This window comes from Rattus norvegicus, chromosome 16 (assembly GCF_021556685.1).
Source record: "Rattus norvegicus strain SHRSP/BbbUtx chromosome 16, alternate assembly SHRSP_T2T, whole genome shotgun sequence".
NCBI classification, from domain to species: Eukaryota; Metazoa; Chordata; class Mammalia; order Rodentia; family Muridae; genus Rattus; species Rattus norvegicus.
Window position 1 is genome coordinate 7,008,311 of NC_141549.1, and position 25,697 is coordinate 7,034,007.

The 25,697-nt window shown below is 41.1% G+C and overlaps 1 protein-coding gene and 1 pseudogene across 17 annotated transcripts in view; both read right to left on the bottom strand.

Annotated features, from left to right (window-relative positions):
- Window positions 1–25,697, bottom strand: part of Ankrd28 (ankyrin repeat domain 28) — a 132,144-nt gene that overhangs the window by 8,950 nt on the left and 97,497 nt on the right. For 16 of the 17 annotated variants that reach the window (XR_015639401.1, XR_015639398.1, XR_015639397.1 and 13 more), the window contains 15 exon segments: window positions 22,961–23,029; window positions 20,893–21,033; window positions 17,424–17,535; window positions 15,864–15,890; window positions 13,531–13,605; window positions 8,963–9,164; window positions 6,080–6,167; window positions 5,625–5,742; window positions 5,325–5,544; window positions 3,948–4,035; window positions 3,768–3,851; window positions 3,047–3,192; window positions 2,227–2,309; window positions 1,799–1,881; window positions 77–168 (listed from right to left, as the gene is read on the bottom strand). Coding sequence is in view for 9 of the 17 variants with exons in the window: in XM_087588187.1 (XP_087444313.1) it covers window positions 77–168; window positions 1,799–1,881; window positions 2,227–2,309; window positions 3,047–3,192; window positions 3,768–3,851; window positions 3,948–4,035; window positions 5,325–5,544; window positions 5,625–5,742; window positions 6,080–6,167; window positions 8,963–9,164; window positions 13,531–13,605; window positions 15,864–15,890; window positions 17,424–17,535; window positions 20,893–21,033; window positions 22,961–23,029 (1,628 nt within the window). In the remaining 8 variants the exon portion in view is untranslated. 17 annotated transcript variants of the gene reach the window in all.
- Mrpl37-ps1 (mitochondrial ribosomal protein L37, pseudogene 1) lies at window positions 18,125–19,554 on the bottom strand (annotated as a pseudogene).

The window sequence follows — 25,697 nt, forward strand, 5'->3', positions numbered from 1 at the left end:
AAAACCCACTAAACGTCATTTTACTTCAAAGATGCACCAAGAAGCTGGCCAAGGGCCGGCCATGGAGCCTGCTTACCGTTCTCATCGACGGCAAGCACACTTGCCCCTTTCCCCAGGAGCTCCTGGACCACCATTGTTAGCCCATTTCGGGCAGCAACATGCAGAGGTCTGTGGGGAAAATTGTACATTGATGTGTAGTGAACGCATAGACACACACCTGGCCGTCAACAAACACTTGGCCAAGTCGTGAAGACCTAGAGATACAAACCTGAGCTTCCCCCAGCTCTCAGTCAGTGAAGACAGGAGGGAGAACAGCACCTCCACAGAAAGCACAGCCTTGGTCATCAGTAGTAGTTTCCTGACCTCATCAAATCCATTGTACCTTCTAAGACTCCATATTCAAAGAGTTAACCAAATCAACTACATTCTTTTTTTAAATTATATACATAAAATTTCTTGTGTTTTTGAGGTTACATCATTTCCCCTTCCCTTTCCTTCCTCTAGACCCCTCCTATATATTCTTCTTTACTTTCTTCCAAATTTGCAGTCTCTCTCTTTTTTTTCATTTATTGCTCTGCCATGTCTACATGTGTATACAAGTAAACTCCTATGTACTACCTGCTGGGCTGGTATGTTACTTGCATCTATTGTATGGTCTTAAGGGCTGACTGATGTACTCTTCCCTAGAGAAGAGCATTCATACTCTGGGTATTCCTTAGGCACTAGTGGTGGTTTTTTGGAAGGGGTTGAGCCTCCTGGCTTTCCCTGGTCCACTTTGGCACAGCTGTCTTTGTCCTTGTTGAGGTCACGTTGAGGCAGTCATTGTGGCAAGATTTTATAGGTGCAACTTCTGACCTTACTACACGGCACACTCTTACAAAATATTCCCTGGCTCTGTGGCTCTCACCATCTGTCCGCCCCCTTTTCCACAATGCTCCCGAATCCCAGGTGCAGGAGTATTTTATACATGTGTCCATCGGACTGGATGAGCAACAGTCTCAATTTACTGTTTTAAGAAATGAAGCTAATGAATACACTATAAGACTATAAACTTTTATTCTGCAGTATCGCAAATTCAAATAGTCTTTAAAAGACGTTTACTGGCCCAGGGACTAACATTTGAACCTTTGAGGGATTTGACTAAACCTAGAATGTTAACTATTCCAATCTTCTTTTTAAAACCAATGGGAGACATGGGTTTAAAATCTCAGTCCAACTCGAGTCTTACTGCTTATACTCAAAAGGCTGATTCTTTCTGAAACCTTTTTAAGCTTATAACACACACACACATACACACACACACACACAATCTCACACAAACACACACACACACTCTCACAGAGACAGAGTTTCTTATCCTCATACAGCTAGTATGAAACAGCACTTTTCAGCTGATTTTGATAATACACAGAATAGCACCACCTTCCCTTAGAGAATTATATGAGCAGACTGAGAAAAAAATCAATATTAAATGTTGTAATTTTAAATTGTAACAATGTTGCAAAGCTAAAAAATATTTTAAATATTAGAGCTTTTAGCTATATGATTTCAGAAATGAGTTCTGACAATTATAAAAATTATTCTTGGGGTTGGGGATTTAGCTCAGTGGTAAAGCGCTTGCCTAGGAAGCGCAAGGCCCTGGGTTCGGTCCCCAGCTCTGAAAAAAAGAACCAAAAAAAAAAAAAAAAATTATTCTTTAAATGGTTTATAACTGATCTATTTGTCAGTTTTAAAAGTGAATTTACCTTTTTCTAAAATTGTAGAGATCACTAGATTTAGTCAGACACCCAGTACTCACGTTTGCAAGGCTGCGTTGGTGGCATTGATGAGGTTTCTATCTGTTATCTTTTCCAGAATTAACAAGGCACTAGTTTCATGACCCTAAAATTGTGGAAAATAGCTCTTAAAAAAAAATCACACAATTAAAAATAAACATATAAACCCAACCATCTCTAATATTTATACAATATTACACATATACACAATTTTTCTAGGCTAATGTCAAGTATTTACTCACAGGTATTAGAAATGGAAATAAGAAGACAAGTCAATATGAAGTGCTAAGCTTGAATTTGAAAACCTAGTGAGCCAACACTCCCCTCCCTGTAAGGTCACCCCTACCTAAGTAATCATTAGGTTTGCTTCCTGCTTGTGTTTGTTTTGGTGAACTGGAAAAAGGCCAACCAACAGTAACCATGAGAGCCCACCCTTAATTGATGCGCGTACCTTGCCACAAGCCAGGTGGAGGGCGGTGTTTTTGCTCTTGTCCTGCAATGTCAGATCTGCACTGGCACTGCTAACCAGCATCTCTGGAGGAGAGAGCGCATCAGTTCAGAGGCTTACCAACGTTCCCTAGACTACCAGAGACTCACTGTAGGACCATGGAGACACGGAGCAGAACACATCCCTCCCACAGATACTTAACTGCATATAAACCCTATAATGCATATCACTGTATAACTATAGGGAACTTGTATACAATAATCAACACTTTGGAGTATTAATACACTTCATTGTTTTATATGCTCTAGATTTATAGGAACTTATTCAACCCTCACATGATTTTTTTCAAGGAGATGCTGTCATTTTTCTTTTTTTGCAAGTCAAAGAACTGAGGCAGGAGGCTACCTAATTAGATCTAGGACTCCTACTCATGCAATCTGATTCCACAGCCAATGTTATTAAATCTTGAGGTTAAAGCTAAAGAAAGCTTTTCAGGCAGCAAAGGCAGTGCTCCAACGTGAACGTGTGGGATGGTGAGAAGCACCGGAAATCTAAGTCACACACAGCGGACAGAGTACACAGAATTCTTACGCCGCAGCCCCCTCTCCCTTCTTTAATTCTTGGGCTGTGCTTTACTACTTAGTCGGCCGTGGCCTTCTACTTCTAATCTTCTCACAGGTACTTGGGCAGCTGAGTTTATAGCAGCAAACTAAGCTTGGCTCGAAACAATGTTTCCTTTCTTATAGAGACACAATGTAACCAAGGCTGACGCTCAAACCAGAGGCAGTTTACTGCCTTGGCCGTCTCTAACCAGTTTCTTTACCAACTGTATTGGTTTGTCCGTTTTCTGCAGCCATCATGAGAGGGGTTTTTCCCGTAGAGTCTGCAGAATTGACCTGAGCGTTCTGGCTGAGCAGCAGCTGTAAACACTCCACATGGTCTGTGAAGGCGGCAGCATGGAGAGGAGTCCTGGGACACAGTAAAATAGAGGACAGAAGCTAAATGGCACACATACTGGAAACAAATATTCCTTAATTTACAACAAACAGTTTTCATTACAAAGGCATTGCTAAGAAACAAGCTCGATGGAACTGATTTCTATTTCATATATGTACTCTACAGAATCTAAAAATCTTCAACTATCAATTGTCTAAAATAAGGATGACCTGCATAAGATTGCTAATACCGTATCACTGAAGAAAACCTAAAAGAAATGCTTACCCCCCAAACTATTACTTATTACCATTGTTGCACTGACTTTTCAGTCTGTAATCCAATTTAGAAAACTGTTAACTTTTAAGCAATTTTCTCTGGTTTAAAATCATAAATTTCTTCAAACAGGAGAGTAACCTTTATATTTTGAAATAAAGTGATAAAAATTAAAATTCTCTAATAATGTAAAAATTTTAAGATGATAACTTACATCTGTAAAATCATGTTTTCAATTAGTTGTGCGTTCTCTACAAGCTCTCAAAAGAACGTTGACAGCTACTGTATTTCCTCTTATTGCAAGTAATACTGGATGATACTAATTGGAATCCTACCTTCCCTTTGAGTCTGGGGCATTCACAATGCTAGCTCCTAGAGTATCAATAAGCATTTCAGCAGCTCCTTCATTGTCATTGATCCTGGACAAGAGAACAAGGTCATCAGTCTCACTGTAACGATGTTTCTTAAAATGAACAATGTTTCTTGAAAATGTGATTCACTATGGCTTTACTTACACGGCACAATGCAGTGGACTAAAAGCATTTCCATCTATTTTCTGGAAAACATCTTGTTCTAGAAGTAGTTCCACACATGTCTCATGACCTAATAGGTACATAAGAACTAGATATTAAAATACAATACATATTTGCAACAATCTCAAATACATAAAAGTACCTAGAAGGAAAAAGTTTAAGTCCCTGCTTGAACCTATCTCCATTCCTTAGCCCATAACTAATATAACTAATGATCTCAAAAGCTCGAGAAAATTTCTAGGCATATACACCTGGCCGTACACTTATTTTTCTTTTTATTTTTTACAGCTCAAATAGTTTATTTTTGCAACTTTCCTTTTCAATTAATAAATGGTATGTACCTTTAGGACAATTTCCTAAAACACTAGGTATTATTAAAAAAAGGGCAAATATACTGACTTCTGAGAGAAGTATGCAGAGAGTCTTTAAAAAAAAAGCAACCTTAAAAACATAAAACAAAAACCCAACAAAATAATGAATCCCAAGCAAAACTTGAGATTCTCTTAGCCTGGGAGCTGGTTCTCTCCTTTCCTACGGATTCCCAGGAAGCAAATCTAGGTTGGCAGGCTTGGTGGCAAGCACCTTTACTAGGTGAGCCATTTTGTGGGTCCCTCCAAACGCTATTCTTGTGACGATTTCTAAACTTCTCAGTTCCTGTTAACAGTGTACACATTACCAATAGCTGTAGCTCACAAACCCTGACTGAGACAAGGGGCGCCACCGTCATCTGAGTTGGCAAGGACTACTCTACTACTCTCTCCAGGAATCAGCACCGGGCGGAACCAAGCCGACAATCTCACTACTTCTCTTATACTTCAGAGAGTTCTTTCTGAGGGTGCTTAAGAGTCAAAAAGCTGGATAATTTTTGAAAGGAATAAATGAAAATCAAAATACTCAAAATTATATAAGCATATGACTATATAAACTGAAATTCTAAACTTTAAGCTTAGTAAGTATATAGTTAATTCTTTGAGGCCAGCCTTGTCTACAAAGAGAAACCCTGCCTTAAAAAATCAAACCAAACAAACAAACAAACAAACAAAAAAAAGATTTTCATAAAATCACATCAGTGGATACTTTCTCAGTATATTAGACTCATAAAATGTTAATTCACACTATAAAAACAAACTGAACTTTAGTGGCAATGTATGGCAATTCCTTTGACACAGAGACAATCTGGCTACTGTACTATAATTATTAGCTATCCACCCAATGAGTTGAAAGAAAAAAACTGTAAAGGCTTATCTCAAACACTTCTGAAAATGAATGACTTCTCTTTAGCAAGGTAAAGGACCTTTTTTCCTTTACTTAGTACCTAGCAGGCAGTTACTCAATACAGGTGTTTATCTGATACTTAACCATTGTAGCAAGCCCAGTGAAGTGCTGTATACCCATGATTGTCTACTATGGCTGGATTCGCATCCACGGATGTTGCTGACTGCAAAAGGGCTCCTAGAACTCCAATGTGTCCACAGGCTGCCGACAAGTGTATGGGTGTCCGACCCCTGCTGTCCCGGAGTAAGCACTTAGCACCATGTTGAAGTAACGCGTCTACACACTCTTCATGGCCTGTCACTGCCTGCAAAAATAATTTGGCTGTATTAACTACACTGTGTGGGGGGAGGGCACATAATGTATTTACGTTTAATTTTGGCTCACCCCTCTGTGCAATGCAGTCCTTCCCCACTTATCTTTGGCATCTACATTTGCTCCTTTATTCAGTAGTGAGTATACACAGTCCGTGTGCCCGTTGAGAACCGACAGCATAAGAGGTGTCCTGAACAATTACAGAATTAGGCTTAGTGTTATCACTTATAAAACAGCAGTGGTGTGATGGCTTTATTTTTCATATATGTACTTTTGTGACATAACTTTGTGTATTTAAATGAAAACCTGTTTGACATTTTCAGTTACAAACTTTGATATATTTACTAAAATAGGGCCCAAAGTATTAGAATATTTGTTATTTTAACATCAATTTAAGAGCAAATATAGTGGCACATGACTGTAATCTCAGCATCAAAGAGGGTGAGGCAATGAGATTATGGAATGGAGGCCTGGATTATATATTCAAACGCTGTCTCAAAAAAAATTTACAAACTATTGAAACTTACTGTCCATTCCCATCTTGAATATCTACTGCATTCTGTGGTTCTGCGTTTCCTATTAATAACCGTAAGCATTCTGAATGACCATTTGTTGCTGTAAAGTTAAAAAAATAATTTTAATAAATACAATATAACAAAGGTAGAGCAAGCATATCTTTCAGAATATAATTTTAGGACAGTTTCACTGAATCCATTAAGCACCAGGACAGCACTTGTGCAAAGTAGTTTTATACTATATTTGCTCTTAAGGGAGCTGTTTCTGTTCACAGCAAGTAAAACACATACTCCACACCTATCCCTTCATCATCCTCTCTGCTGACAGATTCCTCATTTTATTTACAAGAGTGACCTGTCTCCAGCCAAGGGGTGCAATCAAGCCAACTACATCAGACCAGTCACAGACAAGCCAGTCCTATCAGATTTCCTTTCTAGTGATTAGCTGCAAGGTGAGTACAAGGTCTGGAGCCAACCACTAAGATACTGAGAAGGCAGATAATTTTAATTCTGATAATGAAAGCCCTCTTTCTAAAATCCTAGTAGTGGCCCTGTAAAGCAGCAGCAGCAGCGATCCTGTGACACAAAAGCAAACAGTCGTAAGGCCTCTGACGGCACGCAGAGGGAAGGCAGTGTGGAGCGCCCATGGTGGGACTGTGCCACTCTCTGGGGTGGGATCGACTCCAGCAGGACACACTTCGTTAGGTGATTTTTAGCTGAAAAGAATTCCAAATGGCACATACATACTAGATGACATATTTTATAAAGAATGCTTTCGGACACCTTAAAGGTTAACTGGCAGGCAGAACCACCCCTCCACGTCGAAGGAAGCATTGACGGTATGTTATATTTCCTGCAAAAATCACGTCCTGCCACACACAACAAACTTAAGTAGGGAAATATGCAAGTGACAACATGATTCAGAAAGGAAGGCTGTCTTTATGATTCCTAAGCCCCTCCCACAAAAAAGTAATGAGAAAACTAGGTGCCCAATTGTCTAGAGTACTTTTTTTTTTTTTTTTTTTTTGAGACAGAGACTCATGGAGCTTGGCAAACCTCAAACTCACTGTTTATCGAAGAGCGACGGGTGAACTTCTCATCTTTCTGCCTCTACCTCCTAAGTGCTGAAATCATAACTGAATACAACCACACCTTCTTTATGTGGTACTGGAGACAGAACTGCTGACCTTTCTGCCTGTCACTATAAGCATATACTACCACTCCCTCTTTTATGTGTACCAGGGCTTCATACATGCTAGGTAAGCACTCTACCAGCTGGGCTGAAGCCTGAGCCTTACTGCTGTACCTTCTCATAGTCACGAAACTCAAGTCCGCTATAGAAACTTATCCCTCAAAACCACCCTCACCCAGTCTGTATGCTGCACCCTGGCAACAGCTCTTAGCTTAGTAATAAACTTGGGGACAGATCAAAGAGTTTTATAAACACACACACACACACACACACACACACACACACACACACACACACACACACACAAAGGGTGGGGGCAACAAATTCTGTTTAAAGCTTTATTAATTAGTTCTGTAAATATCTCTGGTTACAATATAATTTTGTAGATGAAGATTTATATGGCTCAGCTCTTATTCAGAATAGAAAATGATTTATTTATACCACTTGGTAGTTTTAAGAAACATACTTATTATGAGAGTTTAAATTACATTAAAACATTTGTTTCTAACCTTTGTCTATCCAATAATTTTTAAAGCTTCTCTAGGAGCAGCAGTATGTTCTATATTTCTATAGTCTTCTAAAATGTATACATTCCAAACAGTAGGAGTAGAACTTAATACATTTGAGTGATTTCTTAAAAGATCGCTCCGTAAACACAAAGTGAACTGAATCAGATTACATAAAGATAGGAACTAAGAAAAATACCATACTACTATTTTTCTTTTATTCTCTCTTTTCCTTTTTTCTTTCCTTTCTTTCTGTTTTTTCAAGACAGAAAGCACTGTTTAGTCCTGGCTGTCCTGGAACTTGTTCTGTAGACCAGGCTAGCCTCTAACTCAAGAGGTCCTGCCTCTGCTTCCTGAGTGCTGAGATTAAAGGCATGAGGCACTACCACTTGGCTTGACTACTATCTTTCAATTGTACCAGTCTTTGACTTGTAGTAATCCTGTAAAGAGTTGGGAAATATGTGTCTTCTATTTCTTTTTTTTTTTTTTTTGGTTCTTTTTTTCGGAGCTGGGGACCGAACCCAGGGCCTGCCTTGCGCTTCCTAGGTAAGCGCTCTACCACTGAGCTAAATCCCCAGCCCCTGTCTTCTATTTCTATACTGCTGGTACTAGTCATTTCTGATTGTTTCCCTCCCCCTTGACAGTCTTTTCTCACACACTAGTAACTTGGTTACAGATTCCTGCATTTTTCATACATTGCCACCATTATAAAATGACAACTGGGGTAGTTCTTGCAGAAGTTAACATTCTGTAAACTTTTAAGCATTTACTGCCGTGTACTAGACTAGTGAAACAAGCAAAAACCTCTATTAGGGCTTAGTGGCCAAGAGTATGTGGTACTCTTGCAGAGGACCTGGGTTTGGTCCCTAACACCGACATAATGGCTCACCCATAACTCCAGCTCTGGGGGATCGGACACCTTCGAGTTTTTGTCAACACAAGGCACATATGTGGCACACATATATATTCATACAGGTAAAACATTCATACAAATGAAACTCAAATAAGTTAAAAATAAAAAGATTTATTTTTAAAACATTAATGGTTGCTATTTAGAGTACAAGTTAATCTAAAATTCCTTCAGAATACAATCATTTGACTACTTTACTTAACATAAGTAGGAAACATAATTACCAGGAGCAGGACAAAAGTATATTAAGATCATAAGTAGCAAATCAAGTATAATATTTGGCATACCTGCTGCATGGATAGGTGTTCTCTTCAAAACGTAATCTTTTACGAGGATTGAAGCTCCCTGATTAATGAGTACATCCACACATTCAACATGGCCCTTAAATGCTGCAAGATCTAAGGGTGTTCTGCCACTACTATTCCTTACATCGAGATCTAACAAAGACTGTACCAACACTTCCAGGGCTTGATGGTGACCATGATAAGCCTAGAAATAAAAGTATGGAAGTTAGACCAACTCCCTCAGTAGATCCCTCTCCCCTCATCTGCCCCCAGTTCTGGGAATGGGAACTAAGGACTTGTGTGTGCTAGGTAAGGAAGGAAGGAAGAAAGGAAGGAAGGGAGAGAGGGAGGGAGGGAAGGAGGGAGGGAGGGAGGGAGGAAGGAAAGAAGGAAAGAAGGAAGGAAGGAAGGAAGGAAGCAAGTTTTACCAGAGTTACATGCCCAATACCCCAGTGCACTGGGAAATGTAAAGTAAGCAAACTTACTTTTATATTCTTACGCCTGACATAATATAAAGTTCTACAGTTCAAAGCCAGAAAATTTAAACTATAGATTTTTATTTTGTAATAGTCATCAGTACTCTCCCATGTTAAGGAATACACACTCTATAAAAAAAAACAAAACACAAACAACAGGTGGTAACAATGCCTGAATGGTGGCAGACATCCTAACATGGGCATGACATGGAGTCACTGCAGCTCTGGCTGTTAAGGTAGGACTAGAGCTCATGCTTTTCCTCAGCATAGTCACGGGGACACTGCGTCCTTGAAAGAACTTAGTAGACTTAAATCACAGGACAGAAGAGTAATTTGAGATAAGCCAGAGCTCAAGTCTTGACTTCTCATATCCTCCTAAAGCAACTCCTTCTATTCCATAATGTGCCAGAGCTCAAACATAAGCATATCTTCCAGCACAGAAGTATTACATTGAGATGAGACCTGGTAGAATATTTGTCAGGTACTGTGTTAACTGTGAAAAACAGTGAGACTTAAAGAAAAAAAAATGGAGCTCCCTTCATTACACAGCCTAAAGAAACTTTGCAGACGATTCATTTTAAAAGTCAAGATGTTAATGACGCATACATTATTTATGGTGGACAGGATACTGTATAGGGAACAAAGTGATAAGCCTCAAATGATAAAAAAGCAGTATTTCTTGTGCAAAATATCCAAAAGGTAGGCTGGCAAAATGGTTCTGTGAGTAATGGCACTTGGTGAACAAGCCTAGTGACCTAAGTTCAATTTCCAGAACTCATGCAAAGGTAGGACAGAATCAAATCATTTATGAGATGGATGAAATGGGGTACAGAGGGTTCAGGATCTCTACCCTGAAGAAGGAACGAAAAAGTTAGAGAGTATAAACACAGAAAACCCAGTCCTACTGAGGTCTATGTAGACGTTTAATGATCCAAAAGGTTAACCATTTCAACGATTAAAGTGAGTGTAGACAACAGAATGCATTCTAGACTCACACACGATTTTGCTTGGCAATATAAAGTGAGAGAACTGATGCTACTCTAAGAATGAGCTCTGAGGAATCACTGGATGAAGAAGACCAATTTAAGTGAAAAGGAGAGAAAATGCTAATGCTTTGTGATAGGGCTCTTCTCATCAGCAGCTCCTCTACAGGACCAAAGGAAAAGCCTGCATGTCTAGTACCAACAAATTTAGGAAGAAATAACACTTTCCTAAAACCCATTCCAGTGTTCCACTTTATCAGATTGAAAAGGTGAGTTGAAAAGAATAATAAAAGAAAGTAAACTATTCCAACTAATTTCTGAAAGTTTCTTAGGATGAGATACTGTGGTGGTTTGAACTGGTATGGCCTTCTTGGAGGAAGTGCGTCACGGAGGAGGCGGGCTTTGAGGTCTCCTGTGCTCAGGTTCTAACCAGTGTGGAACAGTGTCCTTCTGCTGCCTACAGATCTAGATGCAGAGCTCTCAGCTCCTTCTCCACCACTGTGTCTGCCTGACACTGCCATGCTTCCTGCCATGATGATAATGGACTACCCCTCTGAACCTGTAAGCCAGCCCCAGTGAAATGTTTCCCTTTATAAGAGTTGCCTTGGTCATGGTGTTTCTTCACAGCAGTGGAAATCCTAAGTAAGACAGATATAAAATGCAAAATTTGCAATATAATCACATTTCATTTAACTTAATCACTAAATTGCAAAACTGTGCCCATTTCAATATAGAAAGCCTAAAGCCAAGAGATGGAGCATTCTAAGTGTCCACTGATAAGCTGACTGAATCCAAAAGGCAGTAACTGTGTAGTCAGTCAAATTTATGGTAGCCGCCAGAAGGAGGGGAAATACACAGCTATTGTCTTAATAAATTTAGAGTTTCAATTTTTAAGACATAAAAGTTCTAGAGTTGTAACACAACTGAACAGTACTCTAAGAGATGCTTAAGAAGTTCATTTAATGGGGAACACAGGGCTGTAATGGCAGATTATGGGAGTTTCAGATAAGGCTCACTTGTGAGTAATGAAGAGAGGGAGGAAGAACTTGTCAAACTGGAGAACACAAAAGTAACATCAGTAAGTTAGGAAGATAGTCAGTCCTGTGACAGACTGCAAGACTGACAGAAACCACTGACGCCACTTGTTGACTCTCTACCAAAGAGTAAACCTAGCCCCTAGCCAAGTGCCAAGAAATGACTGACAGTGACGATGCAAGAGATGCCAAGTTGTCTACTGGGAAAGCTCCCTTCTTCTCAGCAGTAGGAAGAGCTACTTCTCCATACTGACTCACGTTTTCAGACCTGGTAGAGGGGACAGGGAAGAAGAAAGCTTTAGAACACTGCATGGCTAGGGCTTCTGTCACGGTGACTCGAGCTAGAGTTATCGAGGGCTGAGCTTCAACTGAGAAAGTGCCAGAGTAAGATCTTGCCATAGGCAAGTCTGCAGGGCATTTTCTTAGTGATGTGTGAGGGCCAGCCCACTGTGAGTGGGTCCACCCCTGGGCTGATGGTCCTGGGTTCTAAGAAAGCAGGTCAAACAAGTCAAAGGTGAAAGCTGGTAAGAAGCACTCCTCTGTGGCCTGTGCATTAGCTCCTGCCTCCAGATATTTGCTGTTTGAATTTCTGCCCTGATGGCCCTCAATAATAAACCATAATCTGGAAGTATAGGGAAATAACACTTTCCTCTCTGCAGTGGTTTAAATGATAATGTCCTCCACAGACACATATTTAAATGTGTGGTCCTCAGTTGGTGAACTATTTAGGAAGGATTAGGAGGCGTGGCCTTGTGGGAGGACTAAGGTTATTGGGGATGAGCTTTGAAGTTTCAAAAGCTCACACCAGGCCCAGTCCTGCTTTCTCTGCTTTCATATTAGCACATGAGCTCTTAGTTACTACTTCAGTGCCACGTCTGCCTGCTTGTCACCATGCTCCCTGCCACGGGGTCATGGACTTACCCTCTGAAACTATAAACAACTGTAAACAAGTCCCCAGTTAAATACTCTCTTCTATTAAAGTGCCTTGGTTATGGTGTCTCTTCTCAGCAATAGTAACAACAGTTAAGACATTCTCCTAGTAGCTTCTGGTCACGTTGCCTTACCATTGCTACACAAACTTTTTTTTTCTTTTTTTTCCCGGAGCTGGGGACCGAACCCAGGGCCTACAGAGCTAAATCCCCAACCCACTACAGAAACCTACAGAGACCTTACTGGTAATTTAGATAACTAAGGTGGGGGAGGGGAGCAAGAGGCAGAAAGATTCAGTATGTCAGTGTTCGATTGTATGCAAGAAGAAAATTAAGATAAAAAGTTATAGAACATGTGAAAAAGAAACAAATGGATTACCGAACTTGTGGTGATCCTGTTAAATGAAGTTCTGTACTTAGTACCAGGGTCATATAAATATCTGGTCATGTATCCTGCTCTTCTGATATTAAAGTCCTCCAACCAAATTTGTTTTAAAAATAAATTTTTAGTATAGAGGAGCTAAAATGGGTTTTACTTAGTTTTTCCTAATCTCTGTGTCTCGGTGACTGGCACTCAGGAGGAATCTGAAGATGGATGGGAAATTAGAGTATGCACTCAAATCCCACCACAGTGAGAGTGAAGTAGCATTGACTCCACAATTAGCCAGCACTCATGGCCACATGCAAGCCAACAACTGCTGAAATGTACAGAAACTGGGTGGTGGTTATTATTTGCTTAACAAATTACTGTCCTCCTAGGGGGCCAGCGCATTTTAAATTCATGTCAAAATCACATTTTCTCACTTAAAAGCAGGGCTTGAGGGAGCCAAGAAGCACTGCTCCCTCAAGGAGCAGTGTGCAAGGGAAGCATGAAGCAGATAACCAAGAGTGCACTCAACACGCTCTGAAAAGCTCTGATTCTGTAGTAATTACTATACCAACCAGATGTCTAGAGCATGAGTGAGTCAACACAACAGGTCCTGGAGATCTGTAATGAGCTACCCTACCATCGAGCTGGTTAAGAAGGCAGTACTTGGGGTTGGGGATTTAGCTCAGTGGTAGAGCGCTTGCCTAGGAAGCGCAAGGCCCTGGGTTCGGTCCCCAGCTCCGGAAAAAAAAAAAAAAAAAAAAAAAGAAGGCAGTACTTACAGCTAAATGTAAAGGGCTTATTGTCGCTCTGTTATCTGAATCACTCAACATGTCTGTTCCCGAGGTTTCCATTAACTGAAAAAAGAAGAGACACAAAAAGTTAGAAAGAGAGACATTTAAACATGTTAGGAATGATAATTTTAAATATTTCATAGTGGCTACTTCCCCCATTCCTCACTCCAATCCACTGTAGAGTACCACATTAAGTAAGCCCACAGACAGGAGAACTAGTACAGTAAGATGTGGTTTGTAAATGCGTGGCCCAGGGAGTGGGCATGACTAGGAGGTATGGCCTTGCTGGAATAGGTGTGTCACTATGGGCGTGGGCTTTAAGACCCTCATCCTAGCTGGCTGAAAGTCAGACTTCTGCTAACAGCCTTCAGATAAAAACGTAGAACTCTAAGCTCTGCCTGCATGGACACTGCTATGCTCCCACATTGATGTTAATGGACTGAACCTCTGAACCTGTAAGCCAGCCTCAACTAAATGTTATCCTTTATAAAACTTGCCTAGGTCATGGTGTCTGTTCACAGCCATAAAACCCTCAGTAAGACAGAAGTTGGTACCAGGGACTGGGATATTGCTGTGATAGGCCTGATGATGATGTTCTTTGGAAGAATGTGGATTTTGAGACTTCGGATTTGGAAAGCAGTAGAATGCATTAAGTGGGGCTTAGTGGGCTATCCTAGTAGGAATATGGAATATGTTGCTGAGGGTTATTTGAATTGTGGAAGCCTGGCTCTAGAGGTTCCAGAGAATTTCAATATATGGCCAACAGACTGGTTTTGTGATTTTTGGTGAAGAATGTGGCTGCTTTTTGCCCTTGTCTAAAGAGTCTACTTAAGGCTAAGGTAGAGATTTATATTAATTGCACTGACAGGAAGTCTCAGAAAGGCCCAGCATAGACTTTGTTCTCTGGTTAAGTCTCATGAAGAGCATTTTGAACACGTGTAGCAAGCTGAGAAAGGAAGAATATAAAGGGGCACCAGGAAGTGAACTGGAGCTGAATCCTGTGTTCATAGATATTAAATTGAATTAAGAGAGTGGTGACCTTGAAGCAAAATCCCACCTAGTTAAATTTAGGTCCAGGCGCAGAAGCACCCAAGGCTAAGGTAGATATTTATATTAATTGAGAGGCCATGGAAGGTCATTGGTAAAGATGCAGCCCCGGTTGCAGTTGACAGCCCAGGATTGAAGGATTGAAGGGGGGTCATGCAAAGGAGTTGAGTCTGGGCACCATGAAGAGAACCTATGAGAGGCTACTGGTGAAGCCTAGTTATAATGGGAGCCCCAGTACCATGGGATGATCACCAAGAACAGCAGCAGCAATGGAGTGGCTCAATCTGAACTTAGAGTGCTACAGAAGGCAGAGCTGGAGACGCCAACCCATCTGGAGGAATCCAGAAGATCATGTGTGGATCCCAGATACTGAAACAAGACGCTGTAACACTGAAGTTGCCTTGCAGACCCCAAGATGTTAAAGATGTTAAAGATGTCAGAGCCGTAGGCTATCTGCTGAGAAAAGTTGCTAACAGGGAGGGGAACCAGGAGAAAGAAGTGTGTTGTAGTCAATGAAGATGAGAAAGGAGTTGGAGATCTGAAGACTGCTTTGCCATCAGACATGGAGATAAAGAGTTTGCAGGTTGCCCAGCTGGTTTCCTGCCTTGCGTTGGGGATTACAGTTGAGTGACTGGATGGATCTCAGAAGAGACTTTGGACTGCTAACACTGTTGAGTTTGCAATAGACTATGGTGGCTTTGAGAGTTGGACTAAATGTATTTTTTATTATACTATGGATAGATAGGACCCCATAGACTCATATGTTTGAACAAGCCTAAGGGGTCCAGGGAGTGGAACTATTCGGAGGTGTGGTCTTGTTGGAGTAGGTGTGTCACTGTTGGTGTGGTCTTGAAGACCCTCATCCTAGTTGCCTGGAAGTCAGTCTTCTGCTAACAACCTTCAGATAAAGATATAGAACATTCAGTTCCTCCTGCACCATGTCTGCCTGGACGCTGCTATGCTCCCACCTTGATGATAATAGACTGAACCTCTGAACCTGTAAGCCAGCCCCAATTAAATGTTGTCCTTATAAGAGTTGCCTTGGTCATGGTGCCTGTTCACAGCAGTAAATCTCTAAGATAGAAGAGCTTTATTAACTAGGTGCCTGGGGAAATATTCTTCCATCAGGTAAACGCCTTCCCTTACTGAACACACATTCTTGTCATTGTCTTGGTTTCAGTGTCTAACTTCCATTCTATTGAGAACAAAGAAATACACTATTTTGAATGGCAATAGCCTATTTTGAATGTTGGGGTGAATCGATCGATACTTACAACATCTAAAGGGGTTTCACTTGCAATCTGAAATAAAAGTTAGAAATGACATTTTACAAAGTTATATATAAGTATATTTGACATGTTTATTGATACAATGCTTTATTTGTTTTAAACTCATGCTTGCTTTGCCTCCAGAAAAGATGTCTTTCACACAGGTATCAGACACTACAGTAGACAACACATCTACATACACAGCCTAAGATTCTATTCTAAAGAACCATAGTAACCAGTGAAACATGGGCTATTTTTATAATAGCACATTAAATGCTATATTAAATATGTTGACCAACTTACATACCTTCCTTGAATTTTATTTTCTATTGAAAGGCAGAGATGTCTATTATATGTCTGTAAAGGAATCTTTAACCTGAAAGATCTGTCCCCCAGTTTATTTTAACTCATTCCTTCCCTTCAGGTTGGCACAGTAGGGTGTGGGATGGTGTGTCGATTCCAGGACAAGACCACAGTTGAAATTCAAGCTTAGACGCAGACACAGACTATCCTTTATTAGGAAGAACTGGGAAATTGAAGGTCCTTGCAGAGTTCTCTAAAACATGGGAAAAATCTAACTCTTCTAGAGGCTTTTATTTTTATTTTTAAAGTAAGATAAAGTTATATCTTTAAAAGAAATATGGAAAACATGTATTTAAAAGGATAGAAGTTGGGCTGGAGAGATGGGTCAGTGGTTAAGAGTACTGACTGCTCTTCCAGAGGTCCTGAGTTCAATTCCCAGCACCCACATGGTGGCTCACAACCATCTGTAATGGGATCTGATCCCCTCTTCTGGTGTGTCTGAAGACAGCTACAGTGTACTTATAGATAATAAATAAAAATTAAAAAAAGTAAAAAAGGGATAGAAGTCAAGGCAGTAGACGTGGTTGTGGACTAGTCGGAGGCTCTGAAGCTGGTAGGTAGTCCATGGCGGTTGGTAGTGTGCCTGCATGAACGGAATCCCCAGCACCACATAAACTAGCTGTGATGGTGCATGCTTGAATCCAGGAAGTGGAGGAACAAAAGTTCAAGGTCATCCTCGGTTATATAGCTGGCTGGAGACCACCCTGGTTATGTGTGACTGTCTCAAGCAACAGCACAGCATTTTAGGGGCCTTCTTCACAGACTTATCTGCTTTGTTCTTGTTGTTCACGGTTTGCTTGTTTGAGGTGGTGTCACTATGCTGTCCTGGACTCAAGCCAGCGTCCTTCCTTAGCCTCACAATTAGGACTGCAAGAGTACACTGCTGTGCCTAACTTCCCCTCAAGAGGTTCAATTCTGCATCATTTAGACGGCGTTTCCCTGTAGCACAGGCCGGTCTACCACTTACAATACTCCTACTTTGGCTTCTCCAGGCTAAGGTCACAGGTGTGTGCCACCACACAGGGTTCAGTGACTTAATTTTTTTTTCTTAAAAAAGAGAAGAGTTTGAAGCAACCATGAATTTAAGAAGTAAATGGAGACTGATAATGTTAAAGAACAAAAACGAATCTTTTCTAGATTATGTAGTGTCCTTTTAGTTATTAAACAATCATACTAGTCCTGTCACGAGCATCAGGACCTTACCAGTTGAAGACACAGACGGTGACCATATGCAGCTGAGTAATGAACTGCATTGTAGCCTTGCTTGTCCCGGATCCCAGGATTTGCATCGTTTCTTAGTAAGTATTCCAGGCACCTACACACAACAACAGAAAAATGAAGAGTCTAGAATTTACATTTAAATATTTTATTATAAAAAACACTGCAGCAATAAAAAAAAATCATATACCCAAATTAACCAGATCCAAAGACTATAAAACTCAATAGACTTTTCTATACGCTCAGAATAAGCATTCGGAATGGAAGCCGTGGAGCTTTACACTAGACTTTATAGCTTTAGCATCAACGTACTTTTATATAGTTATCCACCTACGTTCACTTGGGACCCCGTGTGCGTATGTGTGTGTGTGTGTGTGCGTGTGTGTGCGTGCGTGCGTGTGTGTGTGTGTGCGTGTGCGTGCGTGTATTTGGGACGAGGTCTCTCCATACAGTCCTGGCTGTCCTGGACCTCTATGCAGACCAGGCCAGTTTGAACTTAAGAGGTCCTTCTGCCTTCGCCTCCCACCATGCCTAGCCTTTCCATCTACGTCTTAAGCCTACCTACATTTTAAATACTGGGAATTATTCTCTTGTTATTAATATTTTATACCCATGATTATATAACTATTATATTCAAGCTTTTTTTGCAATACTAAGACTTTATTTCCATAGAGACCACTAGGCCAAGAGAGTGGAAGGCTCGCCCAGGCTCCAGCACCACCGTCCCAGGACATGAGGCAAGCCTCCCACTCTGAGGCATCAGGCCCCAGAAGGTTCTTGGTTCATACAGCACCATGCAAGTACCGAGCTAAGAACTTCTTGAAGGTCTCTGGCTGGAAATCTACAGGCCCAACAGGTTCCATCAGCACCTTTATTTTGATGACTGGGCGACACCAGAAGTGCTGATAAGGGAGCTGGTCTGAGTCTGTCCACACCAAATTCTTGACGCCCTCACTAGATGCCAGGTCTGTGGTGTTCAACTCCAACACCAGACACGGAAGACACGGACATCGGTGCCCACGCTCTGCATGACTATGGGCTGCTCCAAGACTCTGGCTGTGTCCCCACAGAGGAGCCTGGCCTGAGCCAGGGCATTTGTGAAAGCAGACAGGCGCATCTTAGCCCTTAGCTGTTCTGGAAGAAAGCGCTGTGGCCATAAATTGGCCTTTTCCAGGATATACAAGGTGTGGGGATGGGGATAAGGATAGCCCTCCCAGAATCCTGCGTCATCCTTCACTTCCTAAACACGGCACTCTTGAAGATCGAGGGTCGGAGATGTGGGATGGAAGGTTTCCAGAACATGACTTCTGGTAGCTTCAACCTCCTCTCTGGAGGCAATGGGGGCAGGGGATCCTTGGCACTCAGCATGGTACTACTCGGACCTGGGACCTGAAGGAGAAGAGACTCGATTCCAGGTGGTGGCTAAGGAGCAGTTTTGGGCAGAGGTCTGCCTGGCTAGAGAAGGGTGCTTGACAATCTGGGACTTACACAGCTGTAGGAGGCTGTCCACAATGAGCGGGCAGTAAGACTCTCTCTTGGGGATGTCCTCAGTGGAGTGCCAGAGCCGGGCATGAGAAATGATATCCAGAACACGTTGTTCTTGGTTCTCGATGTGATTGGTTGGATTATCAACAAGACTAAGCACTTTCTTGGGGAGACCCTCTATTAACTTAGTCTTAGTAAGCCAGAGACTTAGAGGGTGCTTCATACGCGTCGGCAACGCTGGTGGAAGATGTAGCGGGGTTGCTCCTTGTACAGAGGCTGCTCGTGGGTGGGGCCGCACGGTGGAACCGTGGGTCATTCCAGCCTCGCTCCCACAGCGGGAAGATCGGCTTCGCCAGCCACGGGACGAAGTGCTTCTTGTCCTCGTAGGAAATGGGCTCCAGACCAGGGACCTCTTACACCCTGTCCAGGGGCCGAGGCTCGGGCTTCCACTCATACGCTTCGCGTTTCGGGGCCCCGTAGCCCTGGAGGCAGAGCTTCGCAGAGACATCGAGTGCCCGCAGAGTGGCCCAGAGGCCAAGGCCATATCGACTCAGGTCTCCACGATACCTCAAGCCTTAATAGCTTTGTTGTTGTTGTAGTTGTTGTTGTTGTTGTTGTAGTTGTTGTTGTAGTTGTAGTTGTTGTTTGTTTTGTTAATTTGTCAGGCTTTTAACAATGAAAGGGCCATTTATATAACTATTTAGGAAGAAGTCTAAATGATGACCACTAGTCTTATACAATAGGGATATTATATATGTCAGGTACACTCACATGTCAGGTAAGTCTGTTTATGATAATTACGACTGGGCTGGAGAGATGGCTCAGTGGTTAAAAGCACTGACTGCTCTTCCAGAGGTCCTGAGTTCAAATCCCAGCAACCACATGGTGGCTCACAACCATCTGTAATGGGATCTGATGTCCCCTTCTGGTGTGTCTGAAGACAGCTACAGTGTACTCATATACAAAATAAATAAGTAAATGATAATTACGACCATTTTCTTAACTTGGTCTAAATCTCTAAAGTCTTAATTTTGTTTCAAAGTACAGGCTAAATTAATGTATAAACATTCTATGTAATAATAATACTAATAATGCTTTTGTCTTTGATAAATCAAGGTACAAGGTTTCTAATAATAAAATTCATAAATGCTTTATCAACCTGATATTATCCAAACTACAACTGGTATACTGTCTTATAAGCCGCTAAGCCATACACAACAGACTTGTAAATTGCTGTTGTTTAACATTATACAGAAGCATGGTTTCTGATAATCTAACAGTACTGTATTGAGACTAAATTGGACTTGAGTGTGTGTGTGTGTGTGTGTGTACGCGCGCATGTGTATGTGGTGTTATTCACTTATTCAGATAGTAAGGCTCAATATATATGGGTTATAGTTTTTGTTTTTGAGACAGGGTCTCTGTGTAGCCCTGGCTGTCCTGGAACTCCCTCTGTAGACCAGGCTGGCCTCAAACGCAGAGACAGGCCTGGTTCTGTCTCTCAAGTACGAGGCTGAAAGGCAAGACCATTACTACCTAGCAGCATAGTTCCTGATACCTTAGTTCTGTAGTTAAAAACATTTTATTTTTAATTGTGTGTATCTGTGTATAGGCACACACATTGTGATGCTAATCCTATTTTTCCCCTCTCTCTACAGAGTGAGTTCCAGCACAGGTAGGGCTACATAGAGAAACCCTGAGATGAAAAACCACAAACCATAAACCAAATAAACAAATACTATTTTGCAGAAAGAATGAGAAAAGACTACCAGATTTTTCAAGTAAGGACCAAATACTTGGAAGGCACCAACAGCTAGAATTTAGTAATAACTATTTAATGCCTTCATTTTATAAACTGTGGGTTCAGGGATGATGATAAAAATACATAAAGGAAACACACACTTGCAGTCCCCATACAAAGATGCCAGTTTACAGGGACAGCAACGCTCTCCTGCCCACATGGACTTACTTGCCGTCTGTGTCTGACGTAGCTGCATAGTGCAAGGGTGTGCAGCCTCTTTCATCGAGGTCGTTCACACTCGCTCCTGACCCCACAAGAGCAAACAGGCACTGGTAATTGCAATTGGCAGCAGCATAGTGAAGTGGAGATCTTTTGTGACCAAATTAACACAAGAAAGATAAAAGTCAGGAAAACACATTTGTAAACAGATCACAGCTAACCCTTATGCCACTCACTCAGTTACTACACTACACTCCCAAATCAATTACAACTGCCATATTCTGCTTAGAAATGTAAGAACCTTTCATTTTAATAAAGCCTGTCTTATATGAGCAGAATTGCCCACAGTCCATGTCTTGAGTGGTAACAGCAGGAGCTGGAAGAGCTGTCATCACACAGGCCTCACAGTAATGCTAGTTTCTGGAGCAAGGACTTAGGCTGTCTTACAGACTGATTTCCTACTCAGAAGAACTAATGTACTGGTTTAATCTCTGAAAACTGAATAGTCACAGCTAATTTCTCTGTGATTACTAAAATTACATAGAATGTTATTAAACATGAGTAACTATTTTAGGGTAATAAAAAAAGGTGATTCTATGATCTCATTAAATGAAAAACAAAAATTATAGTAAGTTTAACTCAGAGCTCCTTACAATGTATTTTCCCCCTCTAATACATTGACTTAGGAACATGGTAGCAAAATATTATTTTGCCTTATTGGATAATGGAGTTTTTATTTGTCTGAGAGAGGGTCTCATGCACTATGCATTCCTGGCTGGCCTAGAACTTACACACATCTTCCTCCCGAATGCAGGAACGGCTATGCTGCCACAGCTGTTACAGAGATTTTTAAAAATGCAGCTAACCCTAGAAATAAAAAGCTTTTAAGCCCATAATAAGAATATCTAGGTTATTTGCTGCATGGAATGTACAAATAATTACAAATAAAAAGAAAATTAGCTGTGAAATTTCACTTTTGTAGGTCGTTCATTCCTTTTATTAGTACATTTGAACTCAGTCTATCCCTCAGTATAGCCACACATCTCCTGACTTTTGCCCTCCCCAGGACAGAGTCATGCATACACAGTTTTTACCAGCTGACACACAGTGCTTAGACTGTCATTTACATCTTTCTTTGCTGAATGGTTTTAATGTATTTTGTATGTCTATTCCCACTCTAAGTAGGTACAGCTAATAGAAGCTTCAACTGCTATTACTATAAATGCTACTAACAGTAAGGCCAGACAGTGAGATTTTTGTCCTTTTATAGCTGCCTCCTGCAGATTGTATTCAGTGGGGTACATGGATGTGAATAAGAAGAGAAGGAGGAAAATATCACATATATATTTGTAACCTATTTTTTCCCTTTAGTGGGAAGGATTTCTCATTCAAAACGAAAGACTTGGAATAGCTCTAGGTACTCTTGAATTTTTTGACGCTACATTGGTACAATGACATTTTAAATCTCCATGCCATAGTTGTGGGAAATGGACAATTATTATCATCAAGAAGATCAGGGATGGCGCTAGAGAGAAGGCTCAGCAGTTAGGAGCACTGGCTGCTCTTGCAGAGGACCAGGCTTGAAAGCTCAGCACCCGCATGATGAGCTCATAATGGTCTGGAACTCCAGGTCCAAGGAATATGGTATCCTCTTTTGGGCCCATGAGTACTGTGCACATGTGGTTCACAGGCATACAAGTAGGCAGAATACCTATACAGATAAAACAAATCCTTAAATTATAATGTAAGAGAACAGAGGGAGCCTAGGACTGTAAGGAGAACCCAACAAAAAGATGGGTTGAGACTGGTGTTAGAACCCACTGACTTCAGCTGTCTGGTGCACATGTATGTGCTCTTTTTCTGTTCCATTCAGCAGTGCTAGGGAGCAAACCCAACCTGTGCATTTGAGGAAGATAAGGCCATACCAGGCCCTCCTTCAGACTCTTAAGTAATCGTGATCACAACTCAAAAGATGCTGTGTAACACGCAGTTAAATTTCACAAGTCAGTTAAAGGTCAAGCAAGTCATTGAATGAGCAAATTCAACCTCGCTCTACAGGAGCTAAATCACAGATTACCTTCCAAATTTATCCTTTTTGTTGAAGTCTGCACCAGTATTCAGCAGAAGGTTTAGGCACTCCAAATTTCTAGTCAGAGGGAAAGAAAAAAAGAGTTTGAAAGTATAATTGTCAGTGATTTTTATGATAAAAATGGTAGGCTTAAAGAAGTATAAATGCATACTTTAAAATGAGGATCACCTCACATTATATTTAGCATTTAAAAAGTGATATGCTGGCACAAAAGAAATAAATGAATGAATGATGTTACCGTAGAAAAGGAAGATCACATTTTTAATCCTGCTTGTATTCTAATGCTAATTCCCTACCCCCCACCAAACTGGTTGCCCCAGAGAAAAAGAGAGTCCACACACAGATGTAGCTAAGTGACCTTGCACCGCCCAGTTAACTGTGATTGGTAACTAAAGATGTCAACTGCCAATAGCTGGGCAGAGAAGACATAAGTAAGTGGGGTTCAGGCTTGCAAGGCTTGCAGGAGGGAGGAGGATGAGGAAGAGGAAGATCGTTCAGGAGGGAGCAGGAAGAAGCTGCCACAGGTTAGGAGTAAAGACACTTTCATTACTCCATGTGGGTTGGCCAACTGGCGCTAAGAGCAGCCCAGCTGGAGTGCAGTAAAGAGTCAGTAACAACTCCGTGTTATTGACAAGAAGGCAGAGTCTAACAGCACGGAGGCAGGCAGCTGCCCAGCTACCGTGCTGTTCAGGGATTGCTGCTGTGTTTTTATCTGGGAATTCCTAACTGAAGGCAGGGTAGAAGCTCTGGACTCAGGATTTAAGTAATTTTCTACCAATATTTATACTTAAATGTCTTAAATTTAAGGGGTTTTAAAACAATAAATTAAAAACAAAACAAAACCAAGTAACAGAAAGTCCTATACCTTTAAAACACATAATAACAGCAAGTCAGTTTCCCCCACTGTCTCCTATACTATCATTATTTATTCAGACTGAACCTCAGTTAAAATTATAAGACATTCTTATATGCTTATTATAGATTTTTATAAACCAACATCAACTTTGTATATTATAATGAAAAGGATGCCTGTTGACGTCTCCTGTAGGCAAGTTACATTCAAATTAGGTTTTACTGAAATGTCCTCTGGTGACCTTAGAAGAATAAAGAAGGGATTCATACATGTTCAATTCATCACTGTAACTTTGACGTGGTGGCATTCTTAATTCAGCACAACTGTTCTTTGAAATCATAGGAAATATTAAGGAATTATTCCTAGAAATAACGTGCTCACAAAACGTCCCTTTTGATGATTCACAAATTAAATGGCTTAACACAAATCTGGACTATCAGAAGCATTAGGTAACAGACACCTCCAGACAGCAGACGTTTGGTCACTGAGTAGAACTGACTGACCAGCTTGCCCAGAGTTGTTCTTATAACTGAAGTGCAGACAAGGAGGATGCTACCTGTTTGTAATTCCAGCACTCCAGAGGCAGGGGTGGGAAGACCGAGTGTTACAGAAGTCTTAGCTACAAAGCAAGACTCTGCCTCGAAAATCTATGGTGATGGTTTTGGGGGAGTGAGGTAACCCAATCACAGAAAGACACACATGGTATGCACTCACTGATAAGTGGATATTAGCCTAAAAGCTCGAATTACCCAAGATATAATCCACAGACCACATGAAGCTCAAGAAGAAGGACGACTAAAGTGCAGATGCTTCAGTCCTCCTTAAAAGGGGGAATAAAATATTCATAGGAGGAGATATAGAGACAAAGTTTGGAGCAGAGCCTGAAGGAATGGCCATTCAGAGCCTGCCCCACCTGGGGATCCAGCCTATAGATATATATACAGTCACCAAACCCAGACAATATTGATGAAGTCAAGAAGTGCATGCTGACAGGAGCCTGATACAGCTGTTTCCTGAGAGGCTCAGCCAGAGAACGACAAATACAGAGTGGAATGCTAGCAGCAAACCATTGAACTGAGAATGGGGTCCCCGTTGGAGAAGTTAGAAAGAATGAAGGAGTTGAAAGGGTTTGCAACCCTATAAGAACAATACCAACCAACCAAAGCTCCCAGGGACTAAACCACTACCCAAGGACTGACCCATGGCTCCAGCTGCATATGTAACAGATGGCCTTGTTGGGCACCAATGTGAGAAGCCCTTGGTCCTGCCAAGGATGGACCCCCCCAGTGTAGGGGAATGTCAGGGTGGGGAGGCGGGAAGGGGGAGGGCTGGGGGAACACCCTCACAGAAGAAGGGGGAGGGGGGGATGGGATAGGGAGCTTATGGACAGGAAACCGGGAAAGGGAATAACATTTTAAATGTAAATAAAAAAAAAATCCAATTAAAAAAAAAAAGTAGAAACAAACAAAAAGAAACCTCCAAGATAAATCAGTGCATTAAATAATATCATATTTCATCTTGTCAAAAAATGTTCTAATCACAACATTTCTTCTTCTGAGCAAAGATATAACTGCATCATAAATATTTATTTTTCTCTCTGATGATATTATAGTATTATTCTGAATAGTCATATTTTTAATATTCTCATAATTGCATGAACATTTTTGTCTAGGAATTACTTTCTCATATAAAAAGTAACAATTCCTTTTGTAGGTTTGTTCTTTCCTGCTTAATACTTATGACTTAGTTGAAAGAAGACACAAAAAAACCAAAATGAAACAAACAAAAACAATTTTTGCTACCTTGGACTGTCTTTTGTTACTATCCAGCCATGGTTCAGTTAATAAGAAAGAAGAGAACCTCCACGACTGC